Below are 20,388 nucleotides of genomic sequence, written 5' to 3' on the forward strand. Positions count from 1 at the left end.
TACTGAGGGCGACTGAGCAAATGTTCCTGCAATGTTTGGCTGCAGTGACAGTAAAACAATGATGTATCATGGGATGGAGGCGAGCTTTAGCTTACAGGATGAAGCCACTGCAGCCTCTGTGTAACGATTTCTAGAAATGGAATCCATGTTTAGAAATTCTGTCTATTGTTCCTCCAGTGAATCTGAGGCCTAACCTCAGACCTCCTGGAGGTGAGCAGCTTCAGACCTCACTAGGTTCTACACACCTCAGCGCCATAGAGACGTTCAGCTGCTGTTTGCTTCTCTAATCCTGTGTCTGTGTAGCGCTACCTGGTCCCCCAGCTGCGCACGCTCTGCGGCCTGACGGAGGAGAAGGCCTCCATCTCATCGGATGCCCTGAGTCTGCTCATCAGACAGTACTGCAGAGAGTCTGGAGTGAGGAACCTGCAGAAGCAGATAGAGAAGGTGAGACGTCTCCCAGGTGTCTGTAAGGAGCTTTGTTTTCCCCACTGACTCATTTCCACCAGGAACTCGTCTTCTTCACCTCCTGCTGCCTCAGCTGTGGGAAGCCAGAGGCGCTGCAGAACAGCAGAGAGACCTGATCCCAGACATCGTCCCCTGGTCCTCCTGCTGGTGGGACGTCCCTACAACCCCTCAGAGGGAGGCGTCCATCAGATAAAGATGTCTGATCCTCCTCAGCAGCTCTACTCGAGCCTCTCCCTGAAGCCGGGCATTCTCTGTACCATCTTTTAAATCGCTGCACGCAGCTAAACCTCGCACTGTATGACCTGAGTGTTTAAAAGTTCCCAGCTCACGAGGTCTGTTCTCTCGCTGTGCGTCGTGACGCTATGATGCGGTCTACCTGCTCTAGCTGTGCGTCGTGACGCTCTGATGCGGTCTACCTGCTCTAGCTGTGCGTCGTGACGCTCTGATGCGGTCTACCTGCTCTAGCTGTGCGTCGTGACGCTCTGATGCGGTCTACCTGCTCTCGCTGTGCGTCGTGACGCTCTGATGCGGTCTACCTGCTCTAGCTGTGCGTCGTGACGCTCTGATGCGGTCTACCTGCTCTAGCTGTGCGTCGTGACGCTCTGATGCGGTCTACCTGCTCTAGCTGTGCGTCGTGACGCTCTGATGCGGTCTACCTGCTCTAGCTGTGCGTCCTGACGCTCTGATGCGGTCTACCTGCTCTAGCTGTGCGTCCTGACGCTCTGATGCGGTCTACCTGCTCTCGCTGTGCGTCGTGACGCTCTGATGCGGTCTACCTGCTCTAGCTGTGCGTCGTGACGCTCTGATGCGGTCTACCTGCTCTAGCTGTGCGTCCTGACGCTCTGATGCGGTCTACCTGCTCTCGCTGTGCGTCCTGACGCTCTGATGCGGTCTACCTGCTCTCGCTGTGCGTCGTGACGCTCTGATGCGGTCTACCTGCTCTCGCTGTGCGTCCTGACGCTCTGATGCGGTCTACCTGCTCTCGCTGTGCGTCGTGACGCTCTGATGCGGTCTACCTGCTCTCGCTGTGCGTCCGTGACGCTCTGATGCGGTCTACCTGCTCTCGCTGTGCGTCGTGACGCTCTGATGCGGTCTACCTGCTCTAGCTGTGCGTCGTGACGCTCTGATGCGGTCTACCTGCTCTCGCTGTGCGTCGTGACGCTCTGATGCGGTCTACCTGCTCTCGCTGTGCGTCGTGACGCTCTGATGCGGTCTACCTGCTCTCGCTGTGCGTCGTGACGCTCTGATGCGGTCTACCTGCTCTCGCTGTGCGTCGTGACGCTCTGATGCGGTCTACCTGCTCTCGCTGTGCGTCGTGACGCTCTGATGCGGTCTACCTGCTCTCGCTGTGCGTCGTGACGCTCTGATGCGGTCTACCTGCTCTCGCTGTGCGTCGTGACGCTCTGATGCGGTCTACCTGCTCTCGCTGTGCGTCGTGACGCTCTGATGCGGTCTACCTGCTCTCGCTGTGCTGTCGTGACGCTCTGATGCGGTCTACCTGCTTCAGCTGTGCGTCGTGACGCTCTGATGCGGTCTACCTGCTCTAGCTGTGCGTCCTGACGCTCTGATGCCGGGGGCACTTGGGTCTGTGTGGTCTGCGCTCTGATTTTTCGGGGCTACCCGCCTCGCTGTGCGTCGTGGCCCCTCTGATTTCGGTCTACCTGCTTCGCTGTGCGTCGTGAGCTCGGGTGCGGTTTTACCTTTTCCCTCGTGGCGTCTTTACGCTCTTTATTTCGGTCTTTCCTGCTCTCGCTGTAAAATCGTGACGGCTCTTGGTTTGGGGTTTTACCTGCTTTTCGCTGTGCGTCGTGGGCGTCGATGCGGGGCTACCTTTCTCTGCTGTGCGTGTTTACGCTCTGGTTTCGGGTCTACCCGCTCTAGCTGTGCGTCGTGCGCTCTGATGCGGGCTACTGCTCTAGCTTGGTGCGTCTTTGGACGCTTGAAGCGGGGTTTTTTTTCCTGGCCCCGCTGTGCGTCCTGACGCTCTGATGCGGGGGTTTTCCCGCTTAAAGGGGTGCGTCGTGCGCTTGATGCGGTTTTTTACCTGCCCCCTCGCTGTTGGTCGTGACCTCTGATGCGGTTCTACTGCTTTTAAACTGGTTTCGTTTCCCGACGGTCTGTTTCGGTCTACCTGCTCTAGCTTTTGGGTCGTTTACGCTTTGATGCGGGCTACCTGCTTTTAGCTGTTTTGTCGTGACCTCTGATGCGGTCTACCCGGCTCTCGCTTGCGGGCTTTTAAAAAACCCGGTCCGTTTCCCCTCCATTGCACCCCTTTCCATACTTCTGGGGTTTTGGTTGAAGGTGTTTTTGTTTGAGCGCCCTTAAACGGTTTTTTAAAGGGCCACCTTAGATTTTTGATGGGGGGGGGTGGAGAGGTGGAACGCTCCTGTTACCTCCCGTTCTAAAAAACCCCGCACCATCAGGATGAAGGTCGGCCCCAATTCTTTGGTCCAAAAAGGGCCCAAAAAAAAGATACATTTTACCGGGGGGGTTTAATTTACCCAAGGGTCCCCACCCTTTCTTGAGGGAGAGCCCGGCCCCCTGCAGAGGAAGCTGGGATCCCCCGGGTCTGGTTCTTTGGGTCCTGATCCAGAGGGTAGGTGAGGGGGGAAACGTTTTGATGACCTTTTCTTTCAGCTCTGAGGGAGAGCTGACGGGGGGCAGGTTGGAAAACCTTTTTAAACCCCCTTTTGCCTGGTTTATGATGGTTGTTTTGGGGGGCCCGAGCACCTCCTGTCTTCCCCATGTTGGGCCCCAATCCGGCCCCCTTTTTGGGGTGGGGGAAGCTTTCAGTGGGACTGCACTGGTGGGGCTTTAAAGGGGGCTCAAATTTTCCCCTTTTTTTTGGGGGTTTTTACCCCCTTTAAAATGCTCCTCTTCATTTTTAAAAGGCTGCTGGAAGCTCGCTTTCCATCCGGGGCTTCACCATCTTTACCCCATATGGGGGGAAAGGGCTTCCCCCTTTCCCAAAGGGAAAGGGGCTTCTGACTTTCTCCGGTTTGCTGCCTCCTCCCTGACCTTGCTGACCCCCCTTCCCCGACTCCGCTGACCTCCCTCCCTGAACTCCGCTTTACCTCCTCCCCGAAATCCGCTGACCTCCCTCCCGGGAAATCCGCTGACCCCCCCTCCCCGACCCCGCTGACTCCCCCCCGACCTCCGTGGGGCCCCCCTCCCTGACCTCCCCTTTTTCCCCCCTCCCCGAACTCCACTGACCTCCCCCCCTGACCCCTGCTGACCTCCCCCCTGACCTCTGTGGGCCTCCCCTCCCTTTACCTCCCTCCCTGACCTCCCCTGACCTCCCTCCCTGACCTCCGCTGACTCCCTCCCTGAACCCCCTTTACCTCCCTCCCTTTACCTCTTTCTGGGCCTCCCCCCCTGACCTCCCCCTGACCTCCCCCCCTGACCTCCGCTGACCTCCCTTTCCCCGACCCGCTGACCTCCCCTCCCGACCTCCCCTTTACCCCCTTTCCCCGAAAATCCCTGACCTTCCCCCCCCTGACCTCCCTGACCCCCCCTCCTTTTACCCCTGCTGACCTCCCTCCCTGACCTCCACTGACCCCCTCCCGACCTTTGCTGACTTCCCCCCCCTGACCCCCGCTGACCCCCCTTCCCCGACCTCCGGACTCCCCTCCCTGAAATCCCCTGACCTCCTCCCTGCCTTCCCCCCCTGCCTCCCCTGACCTCCTCCTGCCTCTGCTTTTCCTCCCTCCCCGACCCCCACTTTACCCCCCTCCTGACCTGGAAACCCCCCTCCCTTACCTCCAAAGACCTTCCCCCCCCTGCCCCCTTTCTGACCTCCCCCCCCCTGACCCCCGCTGACCTCCCTCCCTGACCTCCCCCCCTGACCTCCACTGACTCCCTCCCTGCCTCCGCTGACCCCCCTCCCTGACCTCCCCCTGTCCCTCGCTGACCTCCCTCCCTGACCCCCTTTTTCGGGCCCCCCTCCCTGGGCCTCCGCTGACTCCCTCCCTGACCTCCGCTGACCTCCCTCCCGGGGCCCCCGTGACCTCCCTCCCTGACCTCCCTCGTGACCTCCCCTGACCCCCCCTCGCTGACCTCTGCTTTTACCCCCCTTCCCCGGGCCTCCGCTTTTACCTCCCTCGCTGACCCCTGCTGACCCCCCTCCCTGGGGCCTCCGGACCTCCCTCCCCTGAACCCCCGCTGAACCCCCCTCCCTGCCTCCGCTGACCTCCCTCCCCCGACCTCCGCTGACCTCCCTCCCTGAAATCCGACGACCCCCCTCCTGACCCCCCTCCCTGACCTCGCGGGCCCCCCTCCTGAAAATCCCCTGGGCCTCCCTCCCTGGGCCTTGCTGAACCCCCCCCTTTCCTCTTTCTGACCTCCCTCCCCTGACCTCCCCCCCTTTTACCCCCACTGCCCCTCCCTGACCCCCGCTGACCTCCCTCCCGACTCCGCTGACCTCCCCCCCTGACCTTGGTGACCTCCCCCTGACCCCCCCGGGTACCTCCCCCCTGGCCCCCGTGAAACCCCCCTCCCTGCCTTTCCCCTGACCTTTCCCCCCCTGGGCCTTCCCCGACCTCCCTCCCTGAACTCCGCTGACCTCCCCCCCTGACCCCCATGACCTCCCTCCCGACCTCTGCTGACCCCCTCCCTGACCTCCACTGACCTCCCCCCCCTGACCCCTTTTCTGACCTCCCCTCCCCGACCCCCGTTTACCTCCCTCCCTGACCTTCCCCTGACCTCCTCCCTGAAAAACCGCTGACCTCCCCCCCTTAACCTCCCCCTGACCTCACTGACCTTTCCCCCCTGACCTTGTGACCTCCCTCCCTTTACCTACTGGGCCTCCCTCCTGACCTCTGCTGACCCCCCTCCCCGACCTTTTCCCCGACCTTTCCCTCCCTGACCTTGCTGGGCCCCTCCCTTCCCCGACCCCCGCGGAAAATTTCCCCCCCTTGGGGCCTCCCCCCCTGACCTCCACGGGCCTCCCCTCCCTGAAACCCCCGCGGGCCTCCCTCCCTGACCTTTCCCTTTTCCCCGACCTCCCCCGCTGGGCCCCCCTCCCTGAACCCCTGGGTGGGGCCCCCTCCCCGAACCCCCGCTGACCCCCCTCCCCGACCTCCCCTGACCTCCCTCCCTGACCTCCCCTGACCTCCCTTTCCCGACCTCCTTTGCTGGGCCTCCGCTGACCTCCCTCGCTTTAATTTTTTTTGACCTCCCTCCCGACCTCCCCTGACCTCCCCCGTGGGCCCCTGCTGGGCCTCCCTCCCCCACCTCCCCCTGAAACCCCCCTCCCGACCCCCCGTGACCCCCCCTCCCTGGGCCTTTTCCCCTGACCCCCCCTCCCTGCCTTTCCCCCTGAAATTTCCCCCCCTGGGCCTTGCTGACCCCCCTTTCCCCGACCTCCATTTACCCCCTCCCTGACCCTGCTGACCTCCCCCCCCTGGTTTGGGCTGACCTCCCTTTCCCTTATCCTCTGTGAAACCTTCCCCCCTGACCTCTGTGAAATTTCCCCCCCTGACCTCCGCTGACCTCCCTTCCTCGACCTCTGCTGCCTCCCTTCCCTTTTACCTCCAAGGGCCTCCCTCCCTGACCTCTGCTTTACCTCCCTCCGGGCCCCCGCTGGGCTCCCCTCCCTGACCTCTGCTGGGCCTCCCTCCTGACCCTCCGCTGACCTTTCCCCCCCTACCTCTGCTGACCTTTCCCCCCCCCTGACCTTTTTCTTACCTCCCTCCCTGACCTCCCTGACCCCCCTTTTCCTGGGCCTCTGTGACCCTCCCTTTTCCCCGACCTTTACTACCTCCCTTTCCTTTTCCTCCGCTGACCTCCCTTTTGGGCCTTGTGACCCCCTCCCTGACCTCACTGACCCCCCTCCCGACCTCCCTCGCTGACCTCCCCTGACCTCCCTCGCTTTTACCTCTGCTGACCTCCCCCGCTGCCTCTGCTGACCTCCCCTCGCTGACCCCCGTGGGCCCCCTGCTGACCCCCCCTCCCTGACCCCCGCTGAAACCCCCTGCCGACCTTTTATTCCCTTTTCCCCCCTCCCCGACCTTTGGGTGACCTTTCCCCCCCTTTAAATCCGCTGACCTCCCTCCCCCTTTACCCCTCCCTGGGCCCCCCACTGAACCCCCCTCCCTGACCCCTGTGACCTCCCTCCCCGCCTCCCCTGACCTTTCCCCCCCTGACCTCCGCTGACCCCCCTCCCTGACCCCCCGCTGACCTCCCCCCCTGACCCCTTCCCCCCGCTGACCTTTTGCTGAAACCCCCCTCGCTTTTACCCCGCTGCCTCCCCCCCTGACCCCGCTGACCTCTGCTGACCTCCTTCCCTGACCCCCCTCCCTGGGCTCCGCGACCTCCTCCCTGAACTTCCCCTGACCTCCCCCCCCCTGAAATCCCCCCCTGACCTCCACTGACCTCCCTCCCTGACCTTGCCCTTTTACCTCCCTCCTGACCTCCGCGAACCCCCCCCTGACCTCCGTGCCTCCCCCCCTGACCTCCGTTTACCTCCTCCCCCGAAAATCCGCTGACCTCCCCCCCTTTAACTCCGCTGACCCCCCCCCCTGAAAAATCGTTTTCCTCCCTCCCTGACCTTTCCCCTGCCCCCCTCCCTGACCTTTCCCCGACCTCCCCCCTTTACCTCCCCTGACCCCCTCCCTGAACTCCCTGACCCCCCCTTCCCGGGCCTCTGTGACCTCCCCCTGACCTCTGCTGAAACCCCCCCCTAATCCTTCCCTGACCTCCCCTGACCTCCCCCTTTACCTCCCCTGACCCCCCTCCCCGACCCCCGCTGACCCCCCTCCCCTGACCTCCGGGTGACCTCCCTCCCTGACCCCTGCTTTACCTCCTCCCCCCTTTTTTAAAAACCCCCCCTGACCTCCCTTCCCTGGACCCCCGCCCGACCTCCCCTTCCCCTGACCCCCTCTGACCTCCCTCCCTGACCCCTGCGACCTCCCTCCCCGACCCCTGCCTTTACCTTCCCCCCCGACCTTCCCTGACCCCTCCCTGAACTCCGCTGACCTCCCTCCCTGACCTCCCTCCCTGACCTCCACTGACCTCCCTCCCTGACCTCTGCTGACCTCCCTCCCTGACCTCCGCTGACCTCCCTCCCTGACCTCCGCTGACCTCCCTCCCTGACCTCCGCTGACCTCCCTCCCTGACCTCCGCTGACCTCCCTCGCTGACCTCCGCTGACCTCCCTCGCTGACCTCTGCTGACCTCCCTCTCTGACCTCTGCTGACCTCCCTCGCTGACCTCCGCTGACCTCTGCTGACCTCCCTCCCTGACCTCCGCTGACCTCCCTCCCTGACCTCCGCTGACCTCCCTCCCTGACCTCCGCTGACCTCCCTCCCTGACCTCCGCTGACCTCCCTCCCTGAACTCCGCTGACCTCCCTCCCTGACCTCCGCTGACCTCCCTCCCTGAACTCCGCTGACCTCCCTCCCTGACCTCCCTCCCTGACCTCCACTGACCTCCCTCCTGACCTCTGCTGACCTCCCCCCTCTGGGCCTCCATGACCTCCCTCCCCGCCTCCATGACCTCCCCCCCCTGACCTTTCCAAATGGGCCTCCCTCCCTGACCCTGCTGACCCCCTCCCTTGGGGCCTCCGCTGATCCCTTTCCCCGACCTCCCTCCCTGACCTCCGCTGACCTCCCTCCCTGAACTCCCTCGCCCGACCTCCCCTCCCGACCTCTGCTGAAACCCCCCCTCCTGACCTCCGCGACCTTTTCCCTGGGGCCCCCGTGGGCCTCCCCCCTGAAACCCCCGTGGGCCTCCCTCCCTGACCTCCTGTTTTACCCCCCGCTGACCTCCCCTCGCTGACCCCTGCTGACCTCCCTTTCCCCACCTCCGTGACCTCCCTCCCTGACCTCCGCTGACCTCCCTCCCTTTACCTTTCCCCTTTACCTCCTTTTTGCCTCCGCTGACCTCCTTTGGGTGAAACCCCTTTTTCCCCTGGGCCTTTCCCCGCTGGCCTCTTTTCGGCCCCCTCGCTGACCTCTGCTGACCTCCCTCGCTGACCTCCGCTGACCTCCGCTGACCTCCCTCCCTGACCTCCGCTGACCTCCCTCGCTGACCTCCGCTGACCTCCCTCGCTGACCTCTGCTGACCTCCCTCCCTGACCTCCGCTGACCTCCCTCCCTGACCTCCGCTGACCTCCCTCCCTGACCTCCGCTGACCTCCCTCCCTGACCTCCGCTGACCTCCCTCGCTGACCTCCGCTGACCTCCCTCGCTGACCTCTGCTGACCTCCCTCGCTGACCTCTGCTGACCTCCCTCGCTGACCTCTGCTGACCTCCCTCGCTGACCTCCGCTGACCTCTGCTGACCTCCCTCCCTGACCTCCGCTGACCTCCCTCCCTGACCTCCGCTGACCTCCCTCCCTGACCTCCGCTGACCTCCCTCCCTGACCTCCACTGACCTCCCTCCTGACCTCTGCTGACCTCCCTCCCTGACCTCCACTGACCTCCCTCCCTGACCCCCACTGAAAACCCCCCTCCCGGGCCTCCCCTGACCCCCCTCCCCCGGGCCTTCCCTGACCCCCTCCCTGACCCCCTGCTGACCTCCCCTCCCCTTTAAACCCCGTTGACCTCCCCCCCGGGCCCCCCCTCCCGGGCCCGGCTGACCTCCCTCCCTGACCCCCAAATGACCTCCCCTCCTGAACCTCTGGGTGACTCCCTCCCCGACCTTTCCCCTCGACCTCCCTCCTGACCTCCACTGACCTCCCTCCCTTTTTTCCACTGACCTCCCTCCCTGACCTCTGCTGACCTCCCCTTCCCCGACCTCCCGCTGACCTCCCCCCCTGACCTCCCCCCCTGAACCTCCGATGCCCCCCCCCCTGACCTTCCCCTGCCTCCCTTCCCCGACCTCCGGTTTACCTCCCCCCCTGACCTCCGCTGACCTCCCTCCCTGACCTTCCCCTGACCTCCTTTCCCCGCCTCCGCTGACCTTTCCCCCCTTTGGAAAATTTCCCCTGACCCCCCTCCCTGAACCCTCCCTCCCTGGAAATCCCCGACCTCCCTCCTGACCCCTTTCTGAAACCCCCCTCCCTGACCTCCCCTGACCTCCCTCCCTGACCTCTGCTGGGCCCCCCCTTTCCCCGACCCCCAATTGGGTTTCCCCCCCTGACCTTGCTGACCCCCCTCTGACCCCTGCTGACCTCCCCCCCTTTTACCTTCCGCTGACCTCCCCCCCCTGAACCCCCTGTTGGGGCCTCCCTCCCCCGCCTTTTACTGACCTTTCCCTTTCCCCTGACCCCCTTTCTGGGCCCCCCTCCCTGACCTTCCCCTGACCTCCCTCCCCGACCCCCGCTGGGTTTTCCCCCCCTGACCCCCCTGACCTCCCTCCCTTTACCTCCCCCTTTTCCTCCCCCCTGACCCCTTTTGCTGGCCTTTCCCCCCCTGACCCTCCACTGAACCCCCCTCCCTGACCCCCGCTGACCTCCCTTTTGACCTCCGCTGACCCCCCCCCCCCTGGGCCTCCACCCGACCCCCCTCGTTTACCTTTTTGCTGGGCCTCCCTTTGCGACCTCTGGGTGACCTCCTCGCTGACCTTTCCCCGGGGCCTCCGCTGGGCCTCCCTCCCTGACCCCGCTGACCCCCCTCCCTGCCTCCTTTACCTCCCTCCCCGACCCCACTGGGCCTCCTCCCGACCTCTGTGACCTCCCTCCCTGGACCCCCCTGACCTCCTCCCTGCCCCCCACTGACCTCTTTCCCGCCCCCACTGACCTCCCTCCCTGACCTCCATTTTTCCTCCCTCCCCGACCTCTGCTGACCCCCCTCCCTGGGCCTTTGCTGGCCTCCCTTTCCCCCACCTCCCCTCCCTGACCTCCCCTTTACCTCCCTCCCTGCCCCCACTGCCTCCCTCCCGACCTTGCTGACCCCCTCCCTGACCTTTCCCCTGACCTCCTCCCGGCCCCCACTGACCTCCCTCCCTGACCCCAAAATGACCTCCCTCCCTGAAATTTTGCTGACCCCCCTCCTGACCTTCCCCCATGACCTCCCTCCCTGACCCCCCCCCCCTGACCTCCGCTGACCTTTTTTCCTGACCTTCCCCCTTTACCTCCCTCCCTGACCTCCCCTTTACCTCCCTCCCTGGGCCTCCGCTGACCTCCCTCCCTGGCCTCCGTGACCCCCCTCCCTTTTAATCCGGCTGACCCTCCCTCCTTTTAACTCCGGGTGACCTCCCTCCCTGCCCCCCCCTCCCTGAAAAACCACTGGGCCTTTCCCTTCCCGGGCCTCTGCTGGGCCTTTCCCCCCCTTACCTCCTGGTCCCCCCCTCCCTGACCTCTGCTGACCCCCCTCCCCGACCTCCATGACCTCCCTTCCCCGACCTCTGCTGACCCCTCCTGGGCCTCTGCTGACCCCCCTCCCTGACCTCGCTTTACCTCCCTCCCGACCTCTGCTGACCCCCCTCCCTGACCTCCACTGACCCCCCCCTCCCCGACCTCTGTCTGACCTCCCCCCCCTGACCTCCATGACCTCCCCCCCTTTACCTCCGTGACCTCCCTCCCCTGACCTCCGTGACCTCCTCCTGACCTCCCACTGACCCCCTCCCTTTACCTTGCTGCCCCCCCTCCCGGCCTTCCCCTGACCTTCCCTCCCCCGACCTTTCCCCTGACCCCCTCCTGACCTCCCTGACCCTCCTCCCCCGACCTCCATGACCTCCCCCCCTGGGTTGCTGACCTCCCTCCCCGCCTCCGCTGATTTTCCTTTCCCTGACCTCTGCTGACCTCCCTCCCTGACCCCCCCCCGGGCCTCCCTCCCTGACCTCCCCCTGACCTCCCCCCTGACCTCTTTTGGCCTTCTCCCCGACCCCCCACTGACCTCCCCTCCCTTTACCTCTGCGGGCCTCCCCCTCCTGACCTTCGTTTACCTTCCCCCCCCCTGAACTCCGCTGGGGGCCCCCCCTCCCTTTACCTCCCCCGGGCCCTCCCTCCCTGACCTACTTTCCCGGGCCTCTCTGACCCCCCCTCCCGACCCCCGGTGGGCCTCCCTCCCTTTACCTCCCCTGACCTCCCTCCCTGACCTCCGTTCTGGCCCCCCTCCCCGACCCCTCCTGACCTCCGCTGCCCCCTCGCGACCTTGTGACCCCCCCTCGCTGACCTCTTTTGGGCCTCCCCCGCCCGACCTCCGCTGACCTTTGCTTTACCCCCCCTCCCTGGGCCTCGTGACCTCTTTTTGACCTCCTTTCCCCGACCTCCCTCCCCTGACCCCCGTTTAAACCCCCCTCCCCGACCTCCCCTGACCTCCCCCCCTGACCTTTCCCCCGCTGGGCCTCCGCTGACCCCCCGCTGACCTTGCTGGGCCTCCCTTTGCTGACCTCTGCTGACCTCCCTGCTGAAACCCCCGCTGCCCCTGGGGGACCTCCCTCCCCCACCTCCCCTGACCCTTCTGTGAACCCCCTCCCTGACCTCCTCCCCCGACCTCCGGCCTGAAACCCCCCCTTGAACTCCCCTGACCTCCCTTCCCTGACCCCCCTCCCTGACCCCCCATGACCTCCCTCCCTGAACCCCTGTGACCCCCCTCCCTGACCCCCGCCCGGAAAACCCCCCTCCCTGAACCCCCGCTGTCCCCCCCCTGACCCCCCGCTGGGCCTCCCTCCCTGACCTTTCCCCCGCCCCCGACCCCCTGCTGACCCCCTCGTGACCTCCCTGACCTCCCTCCCTGTTGGTTGCTGACCCCCCCTTTTCCCCCACCCCCGCTGGGCCTCTGCTGACCTCCTTTCCCCGACCTCCCTCCCCGACCCTTCCCCTGACCTCCCTCCCTGAAATCCCCCCCTTGGGCCCCCCTCCCTGACCTCCTCCCTTTTTCCCCCCACTGCCTCCCTCCCCGACCTTGCTGACCTTCCCCCCCCTGACCTTCCCCTGACCTCCCTCCCTTTACCTCCGCTGACCCCCCTCCCTTTACCTCCGTGAAACCCCCCCTCCCTGGGTTTTCCCCCGCTTTCCTTTGCTTTACCCCCCTCGTGGGCCTTTGCTGAACCCCCCCTCGGGTTTACCTTGTGACCCCTCGCTGACCTCCCCTGAAACCCCTGCTGACCCCCCCCTGAAACCCCCGTGACCTCTGCTGAAATCCTTCCCTGACCTCCCCCCTGGGCCTCCGCTGACCTTTTCCCCCCCTGGGCCCTCCCGCTGACCTTTTCCCCCCTGACCTCCCTCGCTGGCCCCCGTTGCCCCCCTCGTGACCCCCTGCTGACCTCCCCCGCTTTACCTCTGCTGACCTCCCTCGCTTTACCCCCGCTGACCCCCCTTGGGTGACCCTCCCTCCCGGACCCCCGCTGACCTCTGTTTACCCCCCTTCCCGACTCCCCCCCCCTGACCCCCGTGACCTCCCCCCTGAATCCCTCCCTGACCTCCCTTTCCTTTTACTCCCTCCCTGACCCCCACTGACCCCCCTCCCCGACCCTTTTGACCTCCCTCCCGGGCCTCCTGACCTCCCTCCCCTTTAAATCCCCTGACCTCCCTCCTTTACCTCCGGCCTTTTTCCCTCCCTGACCTCCCTCGCTGACCCCTGCTGACCTCCCTCGCTGACCCTTTTTGCTGACCCCCCCCCCCTCCCTGGGAACCCCCTGCTGGGCCTCCCCCGCTGGGCCCCGCTGACCTCTGTTTAAACCTCCCTCCTTGGGCCTCCGTGACCTCTGCTGACCTCCTTCCCTGACCTCCCTCCCTGACCTCCGCTGACCTCCCTCCCTGACCTCCGGGTGACCTCCCCCCCTTTACCTCCCCCGTGGGGCCCGCTGACCTCCCCGCTGCCTCTGTGACCTCCCTCGTTTACTCTGCTGACCTCCCTTTGGGTGAAACCCCCCTGACCTTTTGCTTTTTACCTCCCCCCCTGACCTCCGTGCCCCGCTGACCCCCTTTTCCCCCGACCCCCCTTTCCCCGACCTCCGCTGCCCCCCTCCCTGCCCCGTGACCTCCCTCCCTGACCTCCCTTGTTAAACCTTCCCCTGATCCCCTCGTTTACCTCTGCTGACCTCCCTCGCTGAACCCCTGCTGACCTCCCTCGCTGACCCCCCGTGACCCCTGCTGACCTCCCCCCCTGACCCCCGCTGACCTCTGCTGACCTCCTTTCCCCGCCTCCCTCCCCGGGCCTTTCCCCTGACCTCCCGTCCCCCCACCCCAGTCCCCCAGTTCCACCTCCCCCACCCCCTCCCCTGTCTCCTTTGTCCCCCTCAGGTCTTCCGTTTTAAAATGGCGTTTTTACATCGGGGAGCGGAAACGGGAGGATCCCATGGCGGTGGCCCCCAGGGCAAACCCTTTTGGATTTTGTTGGGGGTAAACCCAGTTTTTCCCGTGGACCCCAAAGTTTCGACGTCACCCCCCGGGGTGGGCATGGGGCCCCGGCCCTGGGACAGCTCTGGGTTAAAAACGGGGTTTTTTTTTGCGGTTTCTTTTTCAGCACGGGGATCTGTTTCTTTAGGATCTGACTGTTTGATTTTGGGGTTTGGTCTGTAGGAGGCTCCCCCTTTTCCCTTTTAGGACATCGCTCCGCCCACCTTTTGGGAGGGGCGGGCCTTTAAAAAAGACGGTTTTTCCCTTTGAGGGGTTTCAGGGCAGTGTTGTTTCTCACGCTCCTGGGAGGTGGAGCTTGCCTTTCTATCCCCGATTTTTTAATTAAAAAAAAAACCTGGAAATTTTTTTTGCATCCTGAGGCTCTTTTATGTTAAACTAATGAAAGATTTTAGATTAGTTCCCGGCAGAAGGCTTTTCCCCTTTTAGAGACAGCACCTCAACTGGGCAAATGAAGCTGACCTTTTTTACCCTGTTTAGGCCTCCCTTTCAAATTCAAAAAAGAAAAATAGGAAAACTTTAACTTTTCCCCCGAAAGTGTTTTTGTGCTATAAATTGCCTGGGAAATGAAGTTTGATTTTATATAAATAATTCTCTATATTAATTATCATCCATGTTAGTGATGCTCCCAACCTTCCAGTATTTAGACGGATCCCATCCAGACTGAAATTACGTGAAAACAAAGAACTTTGATAACATTAAAAGAAAAGCAGCACAGATGTCGCTGAGTTGATTATTTTGCTTCAAAGTACGCAGCTCTGCATTAAACCAAGGAGCAGCTTTCTATTTTTAACGGTTTTCATTTTCAAAGGAGCTGCGTTGTCTAAGGCAATACGCAGAGAACTAGCAACCCCATCAACAAAATCATCAACCTGTGAAGGGGAATAAGCTAAGCTTTTGCACTCTGCAGCACTGCTCAGCGACACAGAGGAGAGAGAAAGTGAAGCAGATTCTTTAAAATCTATAACTGCTCTATCTGATAAAGATCTACTAAAATGTAACCTTCTTTTGGGGGAGGAGAACTCTGTTAAAGTAATCCTGAAGGTTATTAGAAAGTGGTCGGATAGCATTAAAGGCTGCTCTTAAGCTATCGCCTTCAATGTCAGCATGGATGTTAAAATCTCCCACTACGTCACAAACATCACAGTTAAAGTCATTAAAGCTATAGAGTAGGATCTTTTATTTCCGAGTGGATCATCTCAGTCAGTGGTCCTCCTAACTGTCAATCATTCTGGTGATATGTTTACGTTAGGCCGTCCTACATGCTCGCCCCATTAGCAACCTTTTTCTGTGCATGCACACTTTCAGGCATATATCTGTGGTGAGCCACGGTTTCAGACGGTCATTGAAGCTCATCTTTCTCACCCCCGTTCTTTGAAAATGGCCGATGGTCGTAAGAGAAAAAGTGTCTACGAAGTGGATGAGAAGAAAGGAAAGTCCTCAAGAGGCAGATATATCCCAGAATGCTTTCCAAGGAGAGTTCTCCTCGCAAAGCATTATGGGATTTGCTGTCACAGCGGCGACTAATAACAAAGATGGTGCAGGAACAGTGTGGTGGAGGAGGAGCTACGTGACCAACGCAGCAAAAAGCAGTGATCATCTGTCTGAACGGTCAGTTAACTGAGTTCACTATAAAGTTCACTATAGAGTGCCCGCTCTATAGTGATGGAGGTATTTAGGGGTTAGAGCGGGCGGTCGACACAGCAAGCTGGTATGACAACAGCAACTTTTAAACCGCTCTTGGACGGGTCTGATATGCGTTCCCTCTCTGAGCGGGAACAGGGTTGTTCATGTGCATTTGAGGGTCTTTTAAAACATTCGCAAAAATCCTCCACAATACCTTTAACTGGCATTTTGAGGAAAGAGATCTTATGTTAAATGTTTGATCGTTTTAACTTTTTTCTCCAACTGGAGGTATTTTGATTAGATTTTCATGGTTTACTCCTTTGGGAATCTTTGCTAATTTATTAGATTTTGGTCGTGGGCAAGACACTGTCTGGATGGAGTAACAGTAGAGAAGCTGCAGAGAGGTCTGTTAAACTAGGACTCTGCTTCCTGGTCTGCACCCTGGGGGGTCAGGGTTTGATTCCTAGTCCAGTCTTCAATGTTTTCCAGGCCAAAGACCCCCTAATTATATATATAGTGTTCTATCAAACTGGTCCTATAGTCGCTCTATTACAGATGGAGTAATGTAACTAAAGTAATCCCTCCCTGGGATTATTAAAGTATTTCTGATTCCTGGTTGATGGGACAGGTGTTGTGAATGAAACGGTGTCCAGCTTGAAAGAGCTCCTGTGTGTCGCTGAATGTGAGCATTGATGACTGAAAGACATCTTCTGCCTCCATTTATCTGTTTACTACAGTCTGTTGGATTCATGTTCATGTGGATTTAAAGATTTCAATCAGTGGAAAAAATTGCAGGGGGGAAATTATAAAAAGTCTAATCAACCAGAACTTTCATGACCCCCATGCAGTACCTCCACGGACCCCTGAGGGGTCACGGAGCCCCTGTTGAAGACCTATGTCCTAGAAGGAAGAGCTGCACCATCCAGTGTCTCAGAATCAGAGCAGGCTTTCCTGGTCTGTTGGTTCTGTCTGGCTCTAAACGACGGGGCCTCCAGGCTCCTCCTCTGGTGTCTAACGGTCCATCTCCTCTACAGGTCAGCTCGGGGAAGTGATGAAAGAAAGCGCAAAGATTGCTTCAACCTTTGCCAGAGCCTTCCTCATGGCCAAGGAGCCAGAGAATACCTTCCTGACCAGCTCCCACCTGCACCTGCATGTTCCAGAGGTAAAAGGAATCCGTCCTACCATTCTAGGATGGAAACATCTTTGATTCCTCAATGCGGAGCCTAACCTGACTCCTCTCCCTTACCTGACTCCTCCCACTGGTGGCCCATCAGCTCAGCTGACTCCTTTGTGGGGTAGGGGTGGGCATCTGTAGCTCCTCGAGCTAGCTGCTAGCTGCTCTTAGTGGCTGCAGAAGGTTTAGGAAGGGCTCAGATATAACTGGTCAGATTGGTCTGTAAAACTGAAAGAGGATCTGATGAGGATCCTGATGGTCCGTATCATGGGCTGTACCGGGGCTCCATCATTACATGCCCCCCCCCCCCCCCCCCCTCACTCTTCTGAATTTCCCTGAATCTCTTCCAGGGAGCTACTCCTAAGGATGGACCCAGCGCCGGCTGCACCATTGTCACAGCGCTGCTGTCCCTGGCAACCAACCGGTCTGTGCGTCAGAATGTGGCCATGACTGGGGAGGTGTCACTGACTGGAAAAATCCTGCCGGTTGGAGGAATCAAGGAGAAAACCATTGCAGTAAGAATCCCAAACACGCGCCGTTAGATTATTAGAACTACAACGGCGCTTCAAACATGGTAGATCCCTATGCGGCAGATCAGCGCACAGAAGAGACCAGAAGCGTTTTGCTTTAATGCGTCTGCAGTGTTAGCTGAGTGTTAGCTTAGAATTAGCCTCGACTTAGCTGAGTGTTAGCTTAGCGCTAGCTGAGCATTAGGTGAGTGGTAGCTTAGCGCTAGCTGAGCGTTAGCTGAGTGTTAGCTTAGTGCTAGCTGAGTGTTAGCTTAGTGCTAGCTGAGTGTTAGCTTTGCGCTAGCTGACTGTTAGCTTAGCACTAGCTGAGCCTTAGCTGAGCGCTAGCTGAGCCTTAGCTGAGCGCTAGCTGACTGTTCGCTTAGCACTAGCTGAGCCTTAGCTGAGTGTTAGCTGAGCGTTAGGTGAGTGTTAGCTTAGTGCTAGCTGAGTGTTAGCTTAGCGCTAGCTGAGTGTTAGCTTAGCACTAGCTGAGCCTTAGCTGAGCGCTAGCTGAGCGTTAGCTGAGTGCTAGCTGAGCATTAGCTAAGCGTTAGCTAAGTTCTAGCTGAGTGTTAGCTTAGCACTAGCTGAGCCTTAGCTGAGTGCTAGCTGAGCGTTAGCTGAGCGTTAGCTGCAGAGCCTCTGGTGAAGATGGTCTCATTACTGTCCATATAAAGACTGACCGTGGTCCTTTTTTTCCTCAGGCCCGCCGTGCCGGAGTCACCTGCATCATCCTTCCAGCAGAGAACAGGAAGGACTTCTCTGACCTTCCAGACTATATCACGGAAGGACTGGAGGTCCACTTTGTAGACCACTACAACCAGATCTACCCCATCGTCTTCCCACAGAACTAGGACTCCTGTTTCACTGCTGTCAAAGAGCATCTTTCCTAGGATCCCACAGCTGCCATGATCACAGACGTTGGTCAGGGCAGCAGGAGGAGGACCGATGTTAGGGCAGGGTCACTGGATCAGAACCGACAGAGTTCTGGGACAGTTCAGAGACTGCCTGCTGGCCTGGTGCTGCTGAGCAGGAGTCTGAGGAATAGCTCTCCATCCACACCTTAGAGGGTTGGAGAGGCGCAGATGAAGCCGTTTATATTTAAATAAAGGAAAAGAAAGAACTGATGGAAACGAGTCACTGAGTCCAGACCTTGTTTATCTGGGTGTGATAAGCCCCGCCTTCTGGAGCCCAGTCCAATCACACGTCTCGGTTTCTTCCTATGGTTGTTAGTCTAATCAGGCTGATACTGGGAACCAGAGGGTGAGGCGTCTCCTCCCCCATCCTGCGCTCCGCCCTCCATGTGAGGAAGAATGCGATGATCATCTGCACAGTGATCAAATGTTGGTTTTAGTAAAGCAGTGGCCTGATGAGGAAATGGGCGGAGCTGGAACTCCTGACCAATGAGAGGTGAAGGCATCATTTCATCACAGATGTGCTAGTAAGGGACTTTAAAGCAACGTAGCCTTAGCAGTTAGCTATTAACCTGTTCAATATTTAACCCTTACAGCGCCGCCAGCGTGCATTAATAACCGCATCACCTGGAAGCCTTGTGCTGAGCTGTAATGGTGTGGAGCGGCCACTAGGGGTTATACCCTCCTGGAAACAAACCGTTAGACCAGGCAGGTCCAACTTCCTGCTGAAATAATCCAAACCTCTTGGTCATTGCTGAGCCTGTTTGGCTTCATCCTTCAGTCCTTCTGCTGGTTTATCTACTGTTGGGTTTCTAACAGTTTAAACGTGGGAGGAAGAGGAATTCCTGCCCATATATGGAGATCCTGGACCAGTCTGGTTGGTCTAATGCAGCGGTAACCAATTAAAAATCAGTGCAGTCTGAATAAAGAAAATCATCAACCAGTAAAGGTCTGGAGACATTTTTCTGTTACTTTAAACAGAATTTAACCTGAAATAAACGAGGTTTTTATGAATCCATGTTATACATTGAATTTATCAAAAAAACAAAAGTGTTTTTTGACGTAGAGAACAACAATCGTTCAGTTTGGTTTATAGATAATTTCCTGATTCCCATATTTTCTCAAACCCCTGAACTGATGGTTGTTATTTTCTTTCTTTTTTCTGTGTTAATGTTGGCAGTGGGCTTTAGGCTGCCCTGCAAGGCTTTAAACCTGGGTTTAACCAGAGACTAAGCCATTCTCAAGCACATATCAAGGAGCTCATTTTGAGCCTGGATCCAGATTTATTGTTGATTCTGTTCATGGTGGAGAATCCTGCTTCACAGCAGCAGGTTGAGCCAAACATCCTCTAAATGTGCAGGGTCATCTTTGAGCACGCCATTTCACTTTTCTTTCACCAGTTCACCGCAGTTCTTCCAGCAGTCCACACTTTCTCTGCTCTCTTTTTCTCATGGTCTTCTCCTTCTTTCCCATCGCCCGGCTTGCCACAGGTTTGCCTGCTGTGTCTAAAAGTAGCAGCAGCAGCAACCCAGACTGACAGCTCATTGGCTCATTTGGATCACGTGCAGCCTGGAGCCGGACGCTCCCCAGGGCTTTACCGTATGAACAGGAAAAGAGGAGCAAGGGAAGTTAGACTGTCGTCAGACAACATGCGGTAATTTATAAATGTTTTAAGTCTGCTTGGGTCCGGATCCGGACCGTGGTCTGCTAATCCCTGACCTCTGGTCTTATGTGATGCTTTTTGAGAAAAAAGATCAAAATCTGTACTAAATCTGTAAAATATATTTTGCTTTCCCTCTCCCTGGGCTGCCACCTTATCATGGTGGAGGGGTTGCAGTGTCCCAATGACCTCAGGAACTATGCTTTCTGGGGGCTTGATGCCCCCTGGTAGGGTCACCCAAGGCAGACAGGTCCTAGGTGAGGGGCCAGACAAAGAGCAGCCCAAACACCCTTATGATGAATACAAGAAATGGACATAGTGTTCCCTTGCCCAGACGCGGGTCACCGGGGCCCCACTCTGGAGCAAGGTCTGGATAGGAAGGGGGACCCATGTTATAGCCCGATGAGGAAACATGGGTCCCCCTTCCTATGGGCTCACAGCCCAGTGTGAAGCAGCCAGGATGAGGATCAGTGCCTCCAAATCCCAGACCCTGGTCTGGAGCCGGAAAAGATTAGAGTGCCTTCTCTGGGTTGGGGAGGATGTGCTGCCCCTAGTGGAGGATGTTGGGATCTTGTTCACGAATGAGGGGAAGATGGAGCAGGAGATCGATGGGCGGATTGATGCGGCGTCTGCTGTGAAGCATGCGCTGTACCGGTCTGTGGTGGTTCAGAGAGAGCTGAGCCAAAAAGCAAAGCTCTGGATTTACCGGTCGATCTACATTCCTACCGTCATCTATGGTCATGAGCTTTAGGTCATGACCGAAAGATCGAGATCCGGATCCAAGCGGCTGAAATGAGT

At 59.2% G+C, this 20,388-nt stretch overlaps 1 protein-coding gene across 1 annotated transcript in view; it reads left to right on the forward strand.

Moving 5' to 3' along the window:
* Positions 1-18,152, forward strand: part of lonp1 (lon peptidase 1, mitochondrial) — a 33,556-nt gene extending 15,404 nt beyond the window's left edge. The window contains exons 16-20 of the mRNA XM_038274623.1: positions 304-481; positions 539-718; positions 16,347-16,492; positions 16,855-17,019; positions 17,721-18,152. Of these exons, the coding sequence (XP_038130551.1) occupies positions 304-481; positions 539-718; positions 16,347-16,492; positions 16,855-17,019; positions 17,721-17,870 (819 nt within the window). The 3' untranslated portion in view covers positions 17,871-18,152. The remainder of the gene's footprint in view (positions 1-303; positions 482-538; positions 719-16,346; positions 16,493-16,854; positions 17,020-17,720) is intronic.
* The last annotated feature ends 2,236 nt before the right edge of the window (positions 18,153-20,388 follow it).

This window comes from Cyprinodon tularosa, unplaced genomic scaffold (assembly GCF_016077235.1).
Source record: "Cyprinodon tularosa strain WSP-4 unplaced genomic scaffold, ASM1607723v1 ctg922, whole genome shotgun sequence".
NCBI lineage: Eukaryota > Metazoa > Chordata > Actinopteri > Cyprinodontiformes > Cyprinodontidae > Cyprinodon > Cyprinodon tularosa.